The sequence below is a fragment of the Budorcas taxicolor genome, chromosome 8, assembly GCF_023091745.1.
Source record: "Budorcas taxicolor isolate Tak-1 chromosome 8, Takin1.1, whole genome shotgun sequence".
Classification (NCBI taxonomy): Eukaryota; Metazoa; Chordata; class Mammalia; order Artiodactyla; family Bovidae; genus Budorcas; species Budorcas taxicolor.
Genome location: NC_068917.1, coordinates 105,238,884 through 105,260,923, shown reverse-complemented (window position 1 = coordinate 105,260,923; position 22,040 = coordinate 105,238,884). Strand labels below are relative to the sequence as shown.

The following is a 22,040-nucleotide window of genomic DNA, read 5'->3' as shown; positions in this document are numbered from 1 at the left end:
AAAGCACTCTGTGGAACACATTGGTAGACCACAGGGTAATGAAAGAGTGAGACTGGCAGGGCTCACTCTGCTTATTGAGATGACTTGAAGTCTGATCTGATTTCTTGCGTTCCTCCTTAAAAAAAAAAAGAAAAGAAACTAAATTCAAGGTCCAAAGTGAAGTGTTAGCTGCTCAGTCATGTCTGACTCTTTGTGACCTTATGGACTGTAAGCCTGCCAGGCTCCTCTGTCCATGGGATTTCCCAGGCAAGACTACTGGAATGGGTAGAAATTTCCTTCTCCAGGGGATCTTCACAACCATGGATCAAAGCCAGGTCTCCTGCATTGCAGGTGGATTCTATACCATCTGTGCCACCAGGAAAGCCAGCTGTCAGACCATGGTCAACAGCTGCAACTGCCCTGTCTGCTGCCAGCTATATCTATCTTTAGAGACACAACCAGACTAAAAATACCTTGCACTGGGACCAAAAAAGTGAGAGTAAAGACTGTAGACCTTGATGCCACAGTTCCTTTTAACTAAATACTGCTAATTCTCTAAAAGACTGGCTTTTCTTAAGAATTTATCATTAAAAATATTTAAGTGGCCCATGTGAGACAGAGGATTGAAATACATTTTCTTCATCCACATTCCTCTAGACAACACAGGAGAAACTACCCAGAAGTGATGATAAGGCACACCCAACTGGACAGGTGAGGCATTTCACCACCTGGGATGGATGTATGCTATCTAAGCTGTGGAGGTTGTGGGGAAATGGGGCTCTTTCCACGGATTCCTGCAAGGAAGTGTAAAGTTTCCCAGTAACAGATAACTGTCTTCACAGTGACTTCACAAAGTCTGGAAGACAAGATCCTCTGGCCTAGAAAAGGTTAAGGTTAAGGGCTGAAGAAATGGTGATAAGGCCCTACGAGAATAGATGAGTTTTTATATTTTTATGAATGAAGGTGAACTGTTACATTTAAATTGATTTGCTAGGTTATTACAGTTAAGATACACATACAATTTACCATCTTAATAATTTACAAGTGTACCATCCAGTGGCATTGAAAGTACATTCGCAATGTTGTACAACCATCATCACTACTTATTTCCAGAATTTTTTAAAAAAGAAACTGTACTCATTAAACAGTAACTCCACCTTTCCTCCTCCTGCCAGCCCCTGGTAATCTCTATTATACTTTGTATCTCTATACACTTGACTGTTCTACCAACTTTGCATGAACGGAACAAGACATATTTGTTCTTTTGTGTCTGAGATTTCATGTAGCATAACATATTCAAGGTTCATCCATGCTGCAAGCATGTGTCAGTACTTCATTTCTTTTTGTTGACAAATAATATTCCATTGTATAGATATGCCGCATTTTGTTTATCCATTTATCTGCTGATGGACATCTGGGTTGTCTGGATTATATTTTGGCCATTGTGAATAATGCTACAACAAACACCTGTGTACAGGTTTTTGCATAGATATATGTTTTAAATTTTCTTGAGTTTGTGTCCCTGAATGGAATTTCTGGGGGATACAGTAACTCTATGTTTAACTTTCAGGGAACCGTCAGACTTTCCAAAGCAGCTACATCGTTTTACTTTCCCACCAGGACCGTGTAAGAGCGGATGAAGGTTCCAATTTCAACACTTATCTTTTTCTTTTTCATTCGAATCTTCCTACTGAATGTGAAGTAGAATCTCATGTGGTTTAGGCTTGCATTTCCCTGAGGTCTAATGAAGTTGAGCATCTTTTCATGTGCTTTTATCTTCTTCATTATAATGGCTTACTGTCCTTGTCTGCTAATTCTAAAATCTGTGTTAGTTCTGGGTTGGTTTTGATTGATTCATTTTTTTAAGTGATACATTTTCTTGCTTCTTGGCCAGAAATTTTTGCTTATTTGCCAGACATTCTGAATTTTATTTCTTGGGGTCTGGATATTTTTATAATCCTATAAATGTTGTTAAGGTTTGCTCTAGGACATAGTTAAATTACTTAGAACTCTTGGATCCTTTTGGGTCTTGCTTTTTCTTCATTAAAAAATTAAGATGTAATTTCTATATAACACTGTATCAGTTTGGGTTATATAAATAACATTTTGAAATATATATATATTACAAAATGATCACCACAATAAATCTAGTCAACAGCCATCACCACATATAGTTTAATTTTTTTCCTTGTAATGAGAACTTTTAAGATTTACTCTCTTAGCAACTTTCAAATACACAATACAGTATTATTCACTATAGTAAACAAGCTATAACATTACATCCCCAGGCATTTTGACCACCTTCACCCATTTCATTACCCCTCATTCCCAATGTCTAGCAACCACCAATCTGTTCTGTGTGGTCTGAGGTTTTTGCTTTTAGATTCCACATAAAAGTGAGATCATGTGGTATTTGTCTTTCTCTGTCTGAGTTATTTCACTTAGTGTATAATGCCCTCGAGGTTCAAACATGTTGTTGCAAATGGCAAGATTTTCTTCCCTTTTATGGCTGAGTAATATGGTGTATATACACCATATATTCTTCATCCATCTATGGACACTTCAGTTCAGATCAGTTCAGTCACTCAGTTGTGTCCAACTCTTTGCAACCCCATGAATCGCAGCACACCAGGCCTCCCTGTCCATCACCAACTCCCAGAGTTCACTCAGACTCACGTCCATCGAGTCGGTGATGCCATCCAGCCATCTCATCCTCTGTCGTCCCCTTCTCCTCCTGCCCCCAATCCTTCCCAGCATCAGAGTCTTTTCCAATGAGTTAACTCTTCGCATGAGGTGGCCAAAGTACTGGAGTTTCAGCTTTAGCATCAGTCCTTCCAAAGAAATCCCAGGACTGATATCCTACAGAATGGACTGGTTGGATCTCCTTGCAGTCCAAGGGACTCTCAAGAGTCTTCTCCAACACCACAGTTCAAAAGCATCAATTCTTCAGCACTCAGCTTTCTTCACAGTCCAACTCTAGCATCCATACAGGACCACTGGAAAAACCATAGGCTTGACCTGACGGACCTTTGTTGGCAAAGTAATGTCTCTGCTTTTGAATATGCTATCTAGGTTGGTCATAACTTTTCTTCCAAGGAGTAAGCGTCTTTTAATTTCATGGCTGCAATCACCATCTGCAGTGATTTTGGAGCCCCCCCAAAATAAAGTCTGATACTGTTTCCGCTGTTTCCCCATCTATTTCCCATGAAGTGATGGGACCAGACGCCATGATCTTCGTTTTCTGAACGTTGAGCTTTAGGCCAAGTTTTTCACTCTCCTCTTCCACTTTCATCAAGAGGCTTTTTAGTTTCTCTTCACTTTCTGCAATAAGGGTGGTGTCATCTGCATATCTGAGGTGATTGATGTTTCTCCCAGCAATCTTGATTCCAGCTTGTGTTTCTTCCAGCCAAACATTTCTCATGATGTACTCTGCATAGAAGTTAAATAAGCAGGGTGACAATATACAGCCTTGACGTACTCCTTTTCCTATTGTCTGTTGTTCCATGTCCAGTTCTAACTGTTGCTTCCTGGACACTTAGGCTGCTTCTATGTCGTGGCTATTGTAAACAATGTTGCGGCTATTGTAAACAATGTTGCAATGAACAGAGAGGTGTATATGCCCTTTTGAGTTAACGTTTTCACTTCCTTTAGATAAAGGATTGCATGCTACTTCATGTTTGGATAATAGCCATCCTAACAGATGTGAGGTGATAGCTCATTGTGGTTTTGAGTTGCATTTCCCCGATGCTTAGTGATATCCTACCTTTTCATGTAGCTGGGTCTTGCTTTTAAGATTTGCTGGGTGGGATCAGAGCAGAGCTCAATCCATGGCTAATTCTTCCCCACATGGGATGCAAGATCTTTCTGAATACTCTACTGCGTGAATCCTGAGGTTTCTCCAGGATGGTTGGTGGGGAAAGGCACCATCTCCAGCTCGGTGGAGCTCCAGGCACTAACACCTTTCATTCTTCTAGGTGCTGTTTTGCCCTCCTCTGGCAGTTCCCTCACATGCAGATATTGATCAGTATTCAGCTCAATATTTGAGATGGAATATGTTCAGTTCTCTCAGGTTTTCTTTCTGGGTAACTCTACTTTCAAATATTCTGTCATGACAGTCCTAGTCACCTGGGTCTCTCTGGACCCTTAGCTCCATTTCCTCAACTCAGCAAGTGTGCTGGGCTCTGCCTGCATGCCCTCTCCCTGCACCACAGCCCTGCAGACTCTCTCAAGGCAGCAAGGTGGGACACACCTAAGGCTCACCTTGTTTCCCATCTCTCAGACATCACGGTCCTGTGTGTGTTACATAGTAACTTGCATATTAGTTATATCATTTGTCTGCTTTTTCGGTTGTTTTTGGCAGGAGAGCAATCTCCTCCAACTTGGTTGGAAGTGAAAGATTTAACTAATTTTTCTCCTGGGTATGGGTTACATGTTCCCACTTCCTATGAATAGCAACTTCTGATTGGATGCTAGAAGCTATGGATTTTACATTTAATTCTGGATTTGTTCCATCTTTTCAATGAATGTTATAATTTCTTTTTAGTTGTTCTCACGTCCCCATCCTCCCTGAGTTCTGATTTCTGTCTCCCCTCAACTCAGCAAGATTGCCAGGCTCAGTCTGGGCTCCCCCTCTCTTCCCTGCAGTTTAGATATTGTCTCCAGGCAGAAAGCCTGACAGGTGGTGGCACTCATCTTAGGGATCAAGTCTGTGTTGCCTGTTCTGTCGGAAGACTTATTTCAAACATTTTGCTCAGTTTTCTGGTTGCTGCGGAGGGTAATTCTGGACCCTTCTCTTCCTTTACGATCACAGGTGGAAATGAGCTGCTGGGTCATTTTGATTAGTGTGGTGTTGCTTGTCCATTTTTATAATTCTTTTCAGTCTTTTCACAAACATTACATACACACTTAGCCTATAATCTACTATCTCAAGTTCCTGCTGTCTCAATCCGTTTTCTGTTTCTAATTATTCTCATTCATGGTGGTTTATTTCCTTAAGTGGCTTGTGATTTTTTTTTATGAGCACATATTTACTTGATCTTTATTAACTTGTGAAAAATTTGCACCTCCATGTTAGATGTTTCCCTTCAAAGATTATTAGCATATGACTCTGCAAGGAGCTAGGGTATGCTATTGACTTAGAACTTCTTTAGACCCGTTCAGGGTCTTCTCAATAAAGGGTTCTTCGGTTTGGCTCCTAGTCGTTTCCCTTCCTCAATGGATGCTATTAACATAAGCCCTGAGGGGAGAGCCTGATTTTCATATGTGCCTACTGCTCACATCACTTCAGTTTCAGCCCTTGGATGACTCTATTTCTTTTTGCAAAGGTCCCTCACAGTATCTAGGGCACCATCCTTCCAGAAGTAGAAACCTGGATTTCCTATTTCATCTCTTGTTGGTACCCTAAACACAGGCTTTAACTTTGACTTCTATTTGCAACACCTCTGAATTTAGACTTCCAGCTTTAATATTTCCCCCATGTTTTAAACTCATGTTCCCAAATGCTTATTTGACATATACATCTGGTAGATGTATCTATTATTTATTTACACTCAACATATCCAAATCAAAGTACATATTTCTCTTTTTTGTCTTAAAAAATGTTAATTTAACATAATTTTAGACTTACATGAATAGTAGAGAGAATCCCCAACTAATCTTCACTGAGCTTCTCCTAATGTTAATATCTTTCAGGACAGTTATTGAAACCAGGAAATTAACATTGTTGCAATGCTGTTAGCTAAACTTCAGACTTTACTCATATTTCCCCATTTTTCCAGTAAAATTTTCTTCCTGTACCAATATAGTCCCACATTTCATTTAGTTGTCCTGTCTCCTTCAGTTCAGCTCAGTCGCTCAGTCATGTCCGACTCTGCGACCGCATGGACTGCAGCACGCCTTAGTTTCCTCCAAACTGTGACCATTTCTCTCCCTTAATATCTTCTGTGACCTTGATACATTCTTTGATACATTTGGAGAGTACCAGTTAAGCAATCTGTAGAATTTTCCTCAATTTGGATTTGCCTGCTTTTTTATCATGAGTACACTGAGGTTACGAATTTTTAAGAAAAAAATCCCATACATGCAGTGTGTTGTCCTAAGCACATGGGAAATATTAATCTTGATCACTATTAAAGTGGCATCTGCCAGGGTTCTCCTCTGAATAGTTACTATTTCTCTCTAGTACATACTTAAGAGGGTCTTACGTTGATGCAACACAAAAATCCTGTTTATCCTTACACTTTCACCACTAATCTTGCCATTACCAGTGGATCTTGCCTGAAGCAATTATCACTGTGGTGCTCTATGGTGATTTTATACCTCTCTTGTTCTACATTTTTTAAAATTAATTTATTTATTTTAATTGGAGGCTAATTATTTTACAATATTGTGGTGGGTTTTGCCATACACTGACATGAATCAGCCACAGGTTTACATGTGTCCCCCATAGCGAGCCCCGTCCACCACCCTCCCCATCCGATCCCTCTGGTTTGTCCCAACGCACCAGCTTTGAGTGCCCTGTTTCATGCATCAAACTTGGACTTGCAATCTGTTTCACATATGGTAATAGACATGTTTCGATGTTATTCTCTCAAATCATTCTACCCTTGCCTTCTCCCACGAAGTCCAAAAGTCTGTTCTTTATATCTGTGTCTCTTTTGCTGTCTCGCGTAATGGGTCATCATTACCATCTTTCTAAATTTCATATATGTGCGTTAATATACTGTATTGGTATTTTTCTTTCTGACATCTGTCTCTACACGTCCTAGAATTTTCCCTTCCGTTAACAAATGTCAAACATTTCAAGTTAGAAGAGATTTTAAGAGCTTGTTTTACAACTGGGAAAATTAAGAATCTACCAGATACATTTTTGCTCATCACTTCCAGTTAATTGCTCTAAAATGTTACATTTCTTACATTGCTTCCTGTTCAAAAAAAATTCAGTGTTTCCCTTTCACCTGACCCTTAAGACATTTGCAGATCCTATGGTCAGTGTTCTCCCAATTATGACAGTCCCTTCCCTGCTGCTCCTGTAATCATCTTTCAAATAAAATCTCTCCTTATAAAGAAACACAGGAAAAAACTTTAGTGGCCAATATTCACAAGGTTTTCGCTTGGCATTTAAGGGTTATCAGAATCTACCTTTATAGTTCATTGTTCCCATACACAAAGCCTCTGCTGCAGGCAGGTAAATATGTCCCTCTGAATTTTACTCTTTCTTACATGATTCATCTAGAAGACTCATGTCTTTATCCAATTCTCTTGAAACTCTACCTCTCTCTCAAAATACAAAATTAAGTTTAAGTATTAATTCCTTTGTCAGTCTCACCAAAGTCAAATTAATTTACCCATCTGGATTTTTTGGCATTTAAATTCTGCTTTGTACTGTGGATATTTTTCTATTTTAGGGTCTTTTCAAAGTTTCCCCAGACAGAAAGCACCTGTTCCATGTTCCCCACAATGCTTAGCACCCTGCCTGACACAGGCAAGCTCAGTAAAGCTGGCTGTAAGAAGAAGTAAAGTCCTTTTGTTTCTTACCTTGGTGATGTCTGTGTGATCTTTGAGCCCATTGGTCATGCACCAATATCGCCACACATTCAGGGCATACCGCGTGGCTTTGGTCGTGTTTGGGCTTACTGCACTGGTACATAGATCATTCAAGTCATCATTAATATTAAATACAGGAAATTTGTTGAGCTTAGTAGAATAGGCTAGAAAGAAAAACAATAAAAGGCATTAAAATAATTTGCCATTTCCCATCTTTGGAGAATTAAATCTTTGGATCATGTTAAATAACAGAAAATTTCTAAGAGACAACCCTTTAAGAAACGAAAGTTTCTATCAAGTATGTCTATATTAGAATATAGTATGAAACAATATTTCTAGCTTTAAATCATGCAGTATCCTTGGATTTAATCCCCCATATATACTAACTGACGCACTAACACAGGCATTTCAGTAACAGTTGTGGAAATATGAATGAGGAGAAACAAAGAATGATTCCAAAATTTTCACTGAAAAAAAAAGCATTTCAACTAGAAAGAAGGGAAAGAAAAGGGAAGACAAGTTATACGTTCTTTCTCTTTGCCTGAAGCACATGAAGAACTGTTATTTTCCTGTAATAGCCTCAAAAGTGTTCTGTGTCATTCTGGGCAGCTTCAAATTAAATGGTATTAGCATATTTCTTTTCACAAACTGATAAGAGCGATTTCAACCCTGACTCCACAACCCATCTGCTAGCTTAGAATCTGAATGGAAGGTCAAGTAGAATATTAGGGAAAGAGAAGGGGTACACCAGACAGGTTCACTTCTGAGAGTAAATAGATTGTAAATTATAACTGCTAAATGATTGTAGATGAAGACTCCTCTTTTTCAATGTGTCCACTGGTTGCCAAGGAGACAGCTAAATCTACAACCATTAGCTGGCCTTTCTTCACACTCTGTGATCTACTAAAGCTGGGTTTAAACTGTTCAAATTGTTGTCTTTCGATAGAAAAAAAAAAGTCAAGGTAAAAACCACTGCGAAGTTACAACAATACCAACTTGTACTCTAACCAGTGATTCTGACCCACTTTGGAATGTTTCTGTATTCAAACCAGGCTCAAAAAGGCTGAGAAATAGCAAAACCCAAAGCTAACACATTACCAAGGTGATCTGGAAAGTGCTTGTATCTGACTCACCTCACCTGTCTCTGCTCCCAGTGAGGAACCCAAACCACCAGCCTCGTTTTCCAGAATCCACCTGTGCCCAGGACACCACGTCACACCCTCCCCACACCCTGAGAAATCTCAGTCAGGTCTTTGTGTCAATCAAATAGCATGTTTTTTCAATTCCAGTTGCAAACTCGTTCCCCATATAATCCAACTCCCTTATCCTGGCTTTTGGTATGAGCCCCACATTTGCTTTCTTATTCCTTAGAACTAATAATCTAATTGTGCCCAGAAGATCCCTTCAGTTGGTCTATATGCTCCTTAAGACTGTGTCTTCACGCTTTAAGTTGGCTTTGTATTGCTGAACACACAATCTGCTTTAATAAATGCTTAAAGTAAGACAGAAACAATGCTAGAAATGCTTTCCAAAGCAGCTGAGACATGCAGGCATATTCCTCTCACCACCCTCCTAAACCGACATATAGCTCGTATTATTTCTGGGATTTGCTTGATATTAATCAAAGAATTCTAGCATAAAATGTACTATTATGCCCAGCACTAATTAAATGCTCACTATATGCTAAGGATCATATAGATTATCTGCGTCTCTAAGCAATCCTACTGTTATGCCTATTTTACAGGTAAGGAATCTGACCCTCATACACTCAGTAAGTTCATACATCGTTAATCCAGTATTTACTGAGGTACTCTCTCTGTACCAGGCACTGTGCTGTCCCAAGTCATGGAGTTGGAAAATATTAGAGCCAACTCCTGGTTTGCTCCTGGGTCCTGCAGACTGCACTCTGGTCACTACACCAAAGGAATCAGGTACTACAGGGATACAGCGCTTAGTAAGGAACACAATTTAGGTACTAGCCATTTGTGCTTCTGAAAAACATCCTTGCCTCCCAAATTTACTCAGATTAACCTTCATAAGTCTGATTTAAATAACCACTATAGTTTCACTATAGCTTTTCTGAACAACAAAACAAAAATGACTTATTTGCAACACAGCCTAGTCCCTATCACTTTAATATGCATAGGCGTAGAGAAGAGTACATCACGAGACAGGATGCCCAAGTTTAATTATGACATTAAACAATTATAAGGGCTTAAATAATTTAATTTTCTATCACAGAAACAGAGTCTGTACACTGAAAATGGAAACCAAGTCTTAGTATATAAAGAAACAGGGAAAGAATGCTTGTATACTTACATAATGGAAAAAGAAATTCGTGAAAATAAAACAGCATACACGGTTCCTTCATGACTGTATTTAAGGATTAAATTTTGTCTCTTTAACTGCTTTTTAAAAATTCTGAGTATAAGTTGTAGTGCTGTGGTGCTGGGGGCATTTTTAGGAGAGCATCCTCATGGAGAAACAAACGAAAGTAAAAACTTACAGCTGAATACTGGGCAAAGAAGGGACTACTAAAGAAGCCTCTGAATGATCTCCCACTAGAGAACAGGCCAACTCTGAGCTCAGAGTTAGGAGGGGCTGTGGGAGTAGAGCCTAAGGATGGCCGGGTCTGAATGATTATCCTACTTTCTATACACAGCTTCCATCATTTACAGCACAGTGTATAAAGTGAGTGGGTCTGCAGTGGATGGCTACTACCCCCAAGGTCAGAGAGAAAAGGGGGCACTGCCTAAGGTAACTCTGGGCAGCCCCATTGGATAGAGAGGGGAAAACAGGAAAGCAGCTATAAAAAGTAAGAAACCCCCAATGTAGTCCATCTCTCAGGTAGCACCTCTGCTGTGTCTACACTGGAGAGGGTTCCTGGCTTCCCAGCCTATCTTCTATTTTATACTGTGCAGGGAAACTTCTTCATGGACACTTCTTTGTCCAGCATTACAGCTGGGTGAAGTCCACCTGCAGAACCCTGTGCTCAACTATTACCCACAAAGTGAGCTCTGCCCAGGTTCAAACAGGACCCTTGAACATGGTCTAAGGAAATCCCTATAAGCTATCAATAATGTTAAACCCAGACTTTCATTTTAAAATGTGAGCATACAAACAAGCATCACCTGGCAACTGGGTAAAACTTAAAAGCATGGAAGTTACCAAGTTATACAAGCAGAGCAACTAATTTCATGTTCCCTATCCTCTACCTGAAAACAGACAATTCAGAAAACCAGAAGAAAAAAAAAAAAGAATTTAAAAGATCAATACATAGGTTTGAGAAGATAATGCATACTTAAAACAAGAACAGCTTTTATTGTAAAAGGAAAAGAGAACCAAGGAGAAAAGGGGGTGGGTGGGAAGAACTGGGAGGTTGGGATTGACATACATACATAATTGACATTAGTATAAAATAACTAATGAGAACATACTGTATAACACAGGGACCTCTAATGAATGCTCTGTGGTGACCTAAATGGGAAGGAAATCCAAAACAGAGGGGATATATGTACATGTACAGCTGATTCACTTTGCTGTATAGCAGAAACTAACACAACACTGGAAAGCAACTATACTCTAATGAAAATTAATTTTTTAAAAAAAAAGGAAAAGAGAAGAACAAGAAAGATCCTGGGAAGTTTAAATGATGGAAAAAACACATTTTAAAAATTCTCCAAAGACCCGAGTATTAGAATGAATATGGCTAAAGGACAAATTAGTTACTAGGAAGGAATTTTCCCTGAAGGGCAGGCAAAGTAATAAAAAACTGATGAGAGTGAAGTTAAGAGGCATACAAGACAGGCTAATGAAACTAAAAACCCATCTTATAAGAATTTAAAATAAAAAGTTAGAGAATAGGATAAAATAATCCAAGATATATGAAAACCCCATTGATCAAAGAAAGATTTTAATCCTTAGAGTGTTAAGGTCCATGAACTGTCAAACACACACACTGGAAAGACACATACATAAACATATCTTGGTGAAATTTCCAAAGCTTGAGAACAAAAAGAAAATTCTATAATCTTTCTGGTGCAGGGGGTGTGGAAAGCCATTGCGATAGTAACAAGAATTAGATTTTTCGGCTGTGATACCAAATATGAAAATACACTGACTCAAGTCTACTCAGAGTTGTGAGGGAAAACAACCAAAATTAAGAAATCTATTACCTAACTAAAACTTGAAAAACTAAACTTGAAAAAGAAAGGTATTTTCAATCATAAAAAGAGTATCATCCAAGCACCCTTTCTTAAAAAAAAAAAAGTCATAGATATTTGCAAACAAAAGAAAAACTGAAAGTAAAATAAAGTAAAAATAAAAATTAAAAAAAGAAAAACTGAATCAAAGAGAGGGAAAGATACTGGGTACAAGGTATAGCGAGTGAGAAGCAGGTAATTTACTCCTAACACCAGGTAATGTGGCAACTGAGCTCAACACAGTTGTTAAGACTGAAAAGAGATGGGGTGTGATGGAACAAAATCTTGAACTAAAATTCCCCATAATTTCAATAATAAGGGAAAAAGAGGAGAGGAAAGATATTAAAAAATATAATTAGGATCTCATCCTCTTTGGGAAGGATAAGGAACAAAGAAGAAAAAAAGGGAGAGATGACCAATGTGAATTAATTTTTTATAGTAAAAATATATATTTAAATCTGTTAAAAACAAAAACACATGAAAGAAATAACTATTAGAATGTATTTTCAAATAAGAGAGTAAATAAAAGGTATTAGCCAGAAAAAGTTAAACAAAAACAAAAGTCTAACTAACATCTGCAACCTGTCAAGCAAAACTTGGGACAAGTTAACAACAAAATAAGCAACCAAGAAAGCAAGCATGATGTAAAGAAGACATACAGATGGCCAACAGGCACATGAAAAGATCCTCAAAATCACTTTATCACTGCTGCTAAGTCATTTCAGTCGTGTCCGACTCTGTGCGACCCCATAGATGGCAGCCCACCAGGCTCCCCCGTCCCTGGGATTCTCCAGGCAAGAACACTGGAGTGGGTTGCCATTTCCTTCTCCAACGCATGAAAGTGAAAAGTGAAAGTGAAGTCGCTCAGTCTTGTCCGACTCCTAGTGACCCCATGGACTGCAGCCTTTCAGGCTCCTCCATCCATGGGGTTTTCCAGGCAAGAGTACTGGAGTGGGGTGCCATCGCCTTCTCCGCACTTATCACTAGGGAAATGCAAATCAAAACCACAATGAGATATCACCTCACACCTGTCAAGAAGACAAAAAACAATAAGTGTTGGTGAGCATGTGGAGAAAAAGGAACAACTGTGCCCTGTTGGTGGGCATGAAAATTGGTGCAGCCACTATGGAAAAGCATACTTGTTCTTTTAGACATAAAGCTTATTCCACACTTATCAGACTACAGTATAGCATAAACGTAACTATATGCACTGAGAAACCAAAACTCTAATAAAATTTATCCAGGAGAGTAAATAATGCTTAAAAAAGGAAGGCAATTATCGCGTTCACATTTTTAGATCATTATAAATTTCAATAAAGTAAAAAACATTCAGTCTGAAAATGTTTGCCACCACATTCAATATTTTTTTAAACATTACCTTTTTAGAATAGTACCAACATTAAATATTTTATACATATTAGTTATTTTTAGTAATTTGAAACCTTCTTAGAAAAGCTTATCATTAATTAAAAATAGATGAATAAAACTTTTAAAAAGAAAACATTTTCTGACTTGTAGGGTAAATATTGCTCAACTTAAATTCTAATATTTTTCCCCTACTGGGAAAATAAAATTTGTTACTTTTTAAATGTTTAACTTGTAAACACATTTAAAGATGAATCCTTTGTGTCTAGAGTTCTAAAAACACAAACTTAGTTATAACCATTTATACAGTAGTTTCCAATACAATTTAAAGTATTATAATATAAAAATACAGTATTTCTACTTCAAATATTCAGCTTACTATGAATAAATACTTTGGGAGACTATCCACAGATATGGAAGAAATTTATTTGCACTTTTGCAAAATAATGAACTGTGAGAGAGAACACTATTTTCTGGGGGTTTCTTTATTAAATAATTTTAGTGACACAACAAGGATGTCTGAAACTGATAATTGTAATCACTTTCAACAACCATTCCTATTCCAAAGAACATTGTCAAATGTGCTGAATGCAATCGATCACACACAGAGAACTGTATCTGAACAGAAAAATTTTCCTACAAATGAGGAAGTCTAGAACCTGACATCTACTTAGCTTGGTATGACTTCACACAGCTGGCTGACACAGCTCCACAGATGGACAGAAAGACAAAGTTTGCAGTGGAGACTTCTGCTCCACCAACAGGACTGTTAGGCCTGGGGCTCCAGGAACATATGATTAATTAGCTATAAATGCCTTCCGAAAGCGTCTTTCCTACTTAGGAGCTTTGTCTGAGCGCTCACATGTAGAAACGCTCCTCCTTGCATGACTTCCCCTCCTCAGTGGTTAGAAAACAACTGATGCGGAATGCTTTGCTCGGTCTGCGCTGACTATAACCCGGGCTAATGCATGGTGACCAGGACAATTTTTTTTAAATGTGGTTTAACTTGCCTTTTAAACTGTTGTAGCTATAAAAATCAGCCAGCTTTGCAGAAAACCATTGAGTAAATGAATGAAGACTAGTCATACCCAACCACAGATAAAACACTATGATTAAAGCACGCTCTCATTATAGAGACCACTGATGTTCATTAACTGATTTTATTGGATTTTTTTATTTCTATAAGTTTTAGGCTGTACCAACAAATACTGAAAACAATAGAAAGTCACACTACATTAGAGATAACCATTATCACATAACATAAGCCACTGGGACATAAAACTGTAACTTTATTTAGAGCACAGGTACACAGACAAATATGAAGCAAAAACTGAACTGATAAAGATGAAAACATCTTGGTGTTAAAGATCAGTGAGCAGCAAGACAAAAATGAAACCAACAGTATATTCTTAATAACAAAAAAATTCTCCTGTATTATTACAAATATCGAAAGGCAGAGGATTAATTAACCAAGGGTATCACAGTTACACATTTTAAATATTAACAGAAATTTCCCTCTTCCTCAATTCACCTTTCTCTTCCTTCTTTCATACATTATAATTGTGGCAGCTTAAAAAGAGAATTTTAAGTATGGTTTGAGTGAACAGGCACACATATGTTATTTTCATGTAAATCAATTAAAAGCTAAGTGGCCAGAAAATATATATCAAATTGACAATCCATCAAAAGGGGGGAAATAAATCCATCTTCAAATAACAGTATTGTATTTTTTTCATATGACTTTTCTAAGTATTAACTGTGGTGATTACATTTCTAAACAGATGCTTAGTGTTAAATTATACTAAATTGGTATATCTATCTTTTTATTTCCAATTAACTTATAAGTGGTAGAATAGAAAGAATCTTAAAGTCATTCTTATAAGAAAGATGGAAGAACTTAAGTTGTATACAGCATTCATTTTATGAAATCACCAAGTTCTTTACATTAACAGATAAATGAGTTTCTATAAGAGATTCTACTGAATCCAAAATGTTTCTAGTCATTATCTAACAGGCCTATGGGGTTATAAGCTACATTTTCAGGTTACAACAAAAAATGTGCAAACTATGAGGCTAATCCGGCAAATCTATGTCTAACTTTAGCAATGAAATAAAGTTTAAAGTCATGGTGAGAACAAACTCTATAAATTAGAAACCCAATAAATATATATGTATTATTTGATTAAAAAGTTGCCCTAGGCATAAAGGCCTCAGGACAGACATACAAAATGTACAAAAGACCCAAAGAGGGCAAATTAACCCAAGAGCAGGATTCAATAAATGTATCCATAGCTATCTAACAGAAACTATTAGTCATCGTTTCAGGACATATTACGCCAGAATCTTTGGTGTTCATATAAACAGAATTCTAAGTACAAAGATCTCGCCTGAAAACTCCAGATGCAGGAAACAAGAAATATTTTTGTGTCACTGGACAAGGGCATAATTTCTCTAGAACATACATAATTGAATTTCCTTTATTTCTTTGTCACCTCCATTGAGTGACAAATGTTTAACGCATATTCTGGAGAAAAGGCTCAACATAAAATACACCTTTCTTTTTCTATAAGCAAAGAAGTGGCAGGGGCCTTGATGAATTCATTTTAATATTCTTATAATTAAATCAGCCATTTCAGAAGCAACGTTTCCATATACAGTATTGCCTGTCACCAACAGTCACACAGAAAGCCTCAGTGTAACTCAGAAGACTGTCCCTTTATTATAAGAATATTATAAGTATAAACCCACTGAACAGACAGAAGGAAATCCTGCACTTGAAGTGAGTTTTGCAAAGTTGGTGTGAAAAGGTTCTTTAAGAAGAGCCTTTTTTCTTAACATTTTATGGTATTTCCCTTCCATTTTAAGTGAAAGTCACTCAGTCATGTCCAACTCTTTGCAACCCCATGGACTATACAGTCCAGGGAATTCTCCAGGCCAGAATACTGGAGTGGGTAGCCTTTCTCTTCTCCAGGGAATCTTTCCAACCCAGAGATCGAACCCAGGTCTCCTGCACTGCAATTGGGTTCTTTACCAGCTGAGCCACAAGGGAAGCCTAATAATGTATTAAATACGTATGCAATTTACCCCCATTAAATTTTAATAAAGTAGAATTAACCCACTGAAATAATGTTCTAATGTCACAGTAAGTTGGGAATTGTTGAGGCAAGTCACAAATATCAGGAAGCAAACTAAAGACAGGTGGGCATGAAAGAATTCTGATGGTCATAAGGCAACCAGGTATGTTAAGTCTAGGGCAGATGCTGAATATAAAAGTTAACATTTGGAACTCCAGGGTTTTCATGTTGTTGTTTAGTTGCTAAGTCATGTCTGACTCTTGTGACCCCTTGGACTGTAGTCTGCCAGGCTCCTCTGTCCATGGGATTTCCCAGGCAAGCCTACTGGAGTGGGTTGCCATTTCTTCCTCCAGATCTTCCCAACCCAGGGATCAAACCCGTGTCTTCTGCATTTGCAGGTGGATTCTTTACCACCTAGCCACCTGGGAAGCTGGGCTTTTCATGGTCCCTTATAAACAAAATGAAAATACTAAATACTCCTATTAAATGAAATTCAAACAATATGGCATGATAACCAACAAAGATAATGTATGTGCCACCACAGTCTTCTGTTATTATATTCTTCAACCTAAAATACCTAGATCAAGGGAAATTATGCTGCTACAATGACATTCTATGGAATTTCTCAAGTATCAGAGGGGAAAAAAATTTAAGGTGGGGGGGTACTAGGAAAGTTCAGAATTCTTGCTTTCTCTTTTAACAAATGTTTCCCTTTCAAAGAGTTGGGGAAAGTGCAGAAGGAAAGCTGACCTGGAATTATAAACATGAAGCAAGATTTTGACGTTGGCATCACCTGACAACATTTCCTTCTGTAGAGGCCACTAAGTGCTGGCTCAAAATTAAACAGCTAAGTACATATTTTCACAAGTCACACATACAAATGTTGACCGGCACAGCCTCTTTGCACAGTTTTTCAGTTTAACTACAATAAGTGATAGCAGCAATGGTGAACAATTCCACATCAACACCACAAACACACATATGAAAGAGCACCTACAACCACATGCAAAATCTCAACAATGACATCACGGAATATACACAATGCATAGACACTGTAATGGTTTTTGGCAAGATAGTGTTTTTTTTTTTTTTTGTAACAAATACTTTATAAAACAAAAATTCTTTTGTTATAAATGCTATTTAAAAAGTTGTAATATAATGAATTGTAGATATAAAAGTTCAGTTAATCTGAGTGGATTAATGCTAAAGTGAAACTGCTACTTCATCCAGCATAAATAATCAATTATAAATTAATTTCTAGTGGAAGTATGCTAAGGTATTTGATTTATAAAATTTAAGAATCACAGAAAGTAAACAGGCATAAAAATCACTTAAATACAGTATGCACAAATACTGTTAGGATTCTATATTGCTGATTCTTCCTAATTCTACTTACCACAAATAAATAAACTATGCCAAAGCATTTTCAAAGCTCCTTAAAATGAGTATAATGATGGAAAAATGTCTAATTCCAGTGTAATACAAAGAACATTAGAACCCTAGAAAAATCCAACTCTGCATTCAAAAGACAAATAATTTCACTGTACCTTTTAACATCTTAGAATTTCATCTTTCACAATCAACTATGATCTGGTAAATATAACTTGCAAAATAAAAATTTGTGAGATTTAAAGTATACTTGTTTGAATTCTTGTTTAGAAGAGTAATCTGGATAATATTGAAATTTACAAATAGTTTGTATTTGTATATCTTCCTGCTGTAGGCTTTTATTAGTTCCCATTTTCTTTCCCCTTTCTATCTCTAAATACACTTCACAAAATCCTAGTTATATTGATAAAAATTTAATCATTTTGATTCAAGATGTCCCAAACCTCTAAGATGATTTTACCCACAAACTAAAAACTTTCCATAGACTAAAAAAGGGCAGAGTACATTCAAAACCAATAATACAGATGCTATATATCTGGATACTCAAAAGAATACCACTTTAAATAAAAAGTTACTTTTTTAAGTTCATAATCTATGACTGGAATTCACATCTTTGAAAACTGTAGTTTGTTTCTCCTCTAGAAATGAAAACTGAATATAAATGGGGTAGGCTGAAAGATGTTAAAGTAAAAGATGACTGATTATATTTAAGGATTATCCCATCAAATCTCAAAAGAAGTTGCTGTAATCCAGGTATAACATTACACAATGAAATGTAAAAGTTCACATGCAAAATAGCCTATCTGGAAACTGGCAGTTTGAATATATTTCTTAATAGAAACTTGAGAGCTTAAAAAACTATTACAATTTTCAAAACAAGAAAAGGATACCCCTTCTTACTCAGTGGGAATGTAGGGTTGTTCTTCCTCTCTGAGCCCTATCTACAGACTGCAAGTCATGGTGTCTGGATTATACTTTGGCTCTGATTCTAACAAATTGTGTACACCTGGGTATTCATCTCATCTCTCTGGGGCTCTCTCTCTCTCCTATAAAACAAGACGGATGGATTAGATGAGATGTTTCTAATCTTGTTTTCCAGCCTGGCACACAAGAAGGATATGTAATAGAGGTAGTTCATCAGTCTAGTGAGTCTCCAACTAAGAAGTTAGGAGCACAGGGAACATAAGAATTCCTGGGAGATCTGTTTTAGAAAGTGTTCCCTATGCAATCTCCATCCATCTGTTTGCCCTCCCTGCCCCCTCCTCCTAAGAAGACATGGTGACTCTTCACAGCACTGAAAATCACCAGGCCAGATGATCTTAGGTCCTTTCCAGGTCTGCTGCTGCTGCTGCTAACTCGCTTCAGTCATGTCCGACTCTGTGCGACCCCATAGATAATGGCAGCCCACCAGGCTCCCCTATCCCTGGGATTCTCCAGGCAAGAACACTGGAGTGGGTTGCCATTTCCTTCTCCAGTGCATGAAAGTGAAAAGTGAAAGTGAAGTCGCTCAGTCGTGTCTGACTCCTAGCGACCCCATGGACTGCAGCCTACCAGGCTCCTCTGTCCACAGGATTTGCCAGGCAAGAGTACTGGAGTGAGTTGCCATTGCCTTCTCCGTTTCTAGGTCTAGCCTCTATGATTATAATTCACTCAATAAAGATGATGGTTACTTTAATACTCTGACCTAATTAATATTCTGATCAAATTAGCACTGACCTAATTATAGAGTCTAATTCAATAAAGTCATGGTTTACATAAAAACACAATTTCAATGTATTACAATGCTTTCTTTCAAAAACTAATGCAATCGTCAATACCAAATTATGTGTTTCCTTCAGCCTTGGCAGGCCCAATCAGTCAATTCACAAACAGGGTGGTGTAGGAGAGATTTTGATTATCTTCCTTTTCTGTCTAGAAAGTGAAATCAGAGTTGCAGGCAGTTTAGCAAAAGCATCCCCTCTCTTCTGTTTTTGTATCATTAGAAATACATCGGCCACCATGGGACTTCTCTGGCGGTCCAGTGATTAAGACCCTGGGCTCCCAACGCCGGGGGTCTGGGTTCAATCCATGGTCAGGGAATCAGATACCTCATGCCAAACTAAGACCCAGCGCAACCAAATAAATAGATATATTTTAAAAATTACACCTACCACCAAAGGATGATCATGTAGTACATTTCTTTATCCCAGAATGTTCCATGACAAGATCTTTTAAAATCATATTTTTATCACTTTGCCTTATGAGAAGCTATGCATTCATCACCTCAGCCAAATTCAATGGGGAGAAGAAGCAATTATTTGAATACCATGCATTAAGGGAAAAATGAAACAAAAAATGATCGAGGATGCCCTTGCCAATGATGTGTTTCTTAGTAAGTAACTACATCACATCATAGGATAGATATGGAGAGATATATAATACCTTGTATAAAGGAGTTCTATTTGAGAGAGATCTTTCACACTGACTGATAAAGAACTTGTTAATTCCTTAGTATTTATAACTACTTTTTCATGAATAAACCTTTTAAAAATACCTTACTGTAATAAATTATCATACACTCTCCCAGATTTTTCTCCCTAGGTTTAGAAATTTATTTCTGTTATCACACGGTAGAGAGTTTTTATCTATAGATGTTAAATAGTACAGCTTTATTTTGGCCAGAGGAACAAAGATCAAAACGTTCCTTTCCTGTAGATAAAGAAAACCAATCAGAAGAAAGCTGATTAAAATCAGAAATGTTTGTCTCTAATATCTAAAACTGTGGAGATAGTCAAAGTAGAAAAAATTTGAGTGGTTCTAGTTGATCTCCGATACTGAGAATCACAGGAGAGCATTTTCCCACAATGTGTTAGTCGCTGAGTCATATCCAACTCTGTGACCCCATGGACTGTAGCTCACCAGGCTCTCCTGTCCATGGAATTTTTCAGAAATTCCCAGAGTACTGGAGCGGGTAGCCATTCCCTTCTCCAGGGGATCTTCCCAACCTAGGGATCGAACCTGGGTCTCCTGTATTGCAGGAAGATTCTTTACCGTCTGAGCTACCAGGCTTTCTGCTAAAAACCATTCTGACTGACTAAAAAACAAAAACAAAATAATAACAAAATCCTCTATTAAATAGTTAATTTGCTAGCACTGATTTGGAGAGAAGACTAAACTTTCTGGCAGACTGGCAATCAATATTCAGTATCTGGTGGATGACAATATCAGCTCCTGGGCTTAAGAGAGATATTCCCTCTGCCTAGAACCTTCCCCTTTTCTGTCTAAATTAGAAGAAACTCTTTAGAAATAGGATTTTTGGTTTACATGGGGTAAAAACAAAGGACAACCATTTGTTAAAAATATAATTATTTGTGCATATTCACGTTCACCAGAAGACAAAACTAAGAGTTCTTTAAAGAATGATACAAACTTTTGCTCTCTATTCATAGCTAAGCAAAAAAAAAAAAAAAAAAAAAAGGAAAAACTTTGCTGAATGTTTCATCTCAAAAGAACCACAGTTAGAGGGGCTTATACAATTTTATGCCAACAAACAGCCAGGTGAGGGCACTGCTCTCAATTGAGAGTTGAAAAAATATGGATGATTTTATTACACCAGGAATCCCATTTATAATTTATCACTTCAGAGAGTCCACAGAAGCACAGTAAATCATCTGGTGAACAGGCAGCTACAGCAGAAAAGGCCAGTGCTTAATGGTATCTGGATCTAGTTTCAGCTCCTGATGCCCTTATGTATTAAGTGATGTGGGCAACCTATTTGACTTCTCTGGATTTCCTCATTTATGAAAGGGAAATGATGATCCTCTCACAGGACAATTGCAAAAATTAAATGAAACAACCCAGAAGCACTCAGTACCAGGGCACACTGTAAGAGCGTAGTAACTGGGGTAGCTGGCACCCACTGACGGTCCTCTGCACACTCCTATGCACGTGTGTGCCTCTGTGTGACCACGATGGATGCTGTAGCAATGGCTTTGTCTTATTACCGATTTTAAAACAGGCTCTAAGGAAGATCCACCACAAAATATTCAAAGCAGTATTACATATTCTACAACAAACCAACACATTAAATGGCTAGATAACGGTCAGACGGTAGGAGTACAAAGTTCGAGAAACTATGTAAAATAGCCCTGGCATAGAGCATTTTGCTGGGCTCTCAAAAATGAAATCAAACTTTCATCACAGTATCTTTTATAAACCTTTTGAAGGCAGGAACTATTTTATACCTCTCTGTACCCCTCTTAGTCTCTAGACACTAGGTTTTCAAGTATTGGATGATATGACTATAAATTTTCATCTTAAAGTCATCTGATTTCATAGCACCTAGAACCTAAGCCATGTGACTTAGATAAATTAATTCAATGAAAGTATCGGCTAACCAAGGAGACCTGATCTTCACTTCGACCATTCTTCTGTAGATCAGAAGTGATTTACCATAGGGAAAAATAACTATAATAAAAATACTTCAAGTACCTGATATATTATAAAT

The 22,040-nt window shown here is 37.6% G+C and overlaps 1 protein-coding gene across 2 annotated transcripts in view; it reads right to left on the bottom strand.

The window, feature by feature from the left end:
• Nucleotides 1-22,040, bottom strand: part of SNX30 (sorting nexin family member 30) — a 255,807-nt gene that overhangs the window by 172,491 nt on the left and 61,276 nt on the right. For both annotated transcript variants that reach the window (XM_052644584.1, XM_052644585.1), the window contains exon 4: nt 7,516-7,688. In XM_052644584.1, coding sequence (XP_052500544.1) covers nt 7,516-7,688 — 173 coding nt within the window. The remainder of the gene's footprint in view (nt 1-7,515; nt 7,689-22,040) is intronic.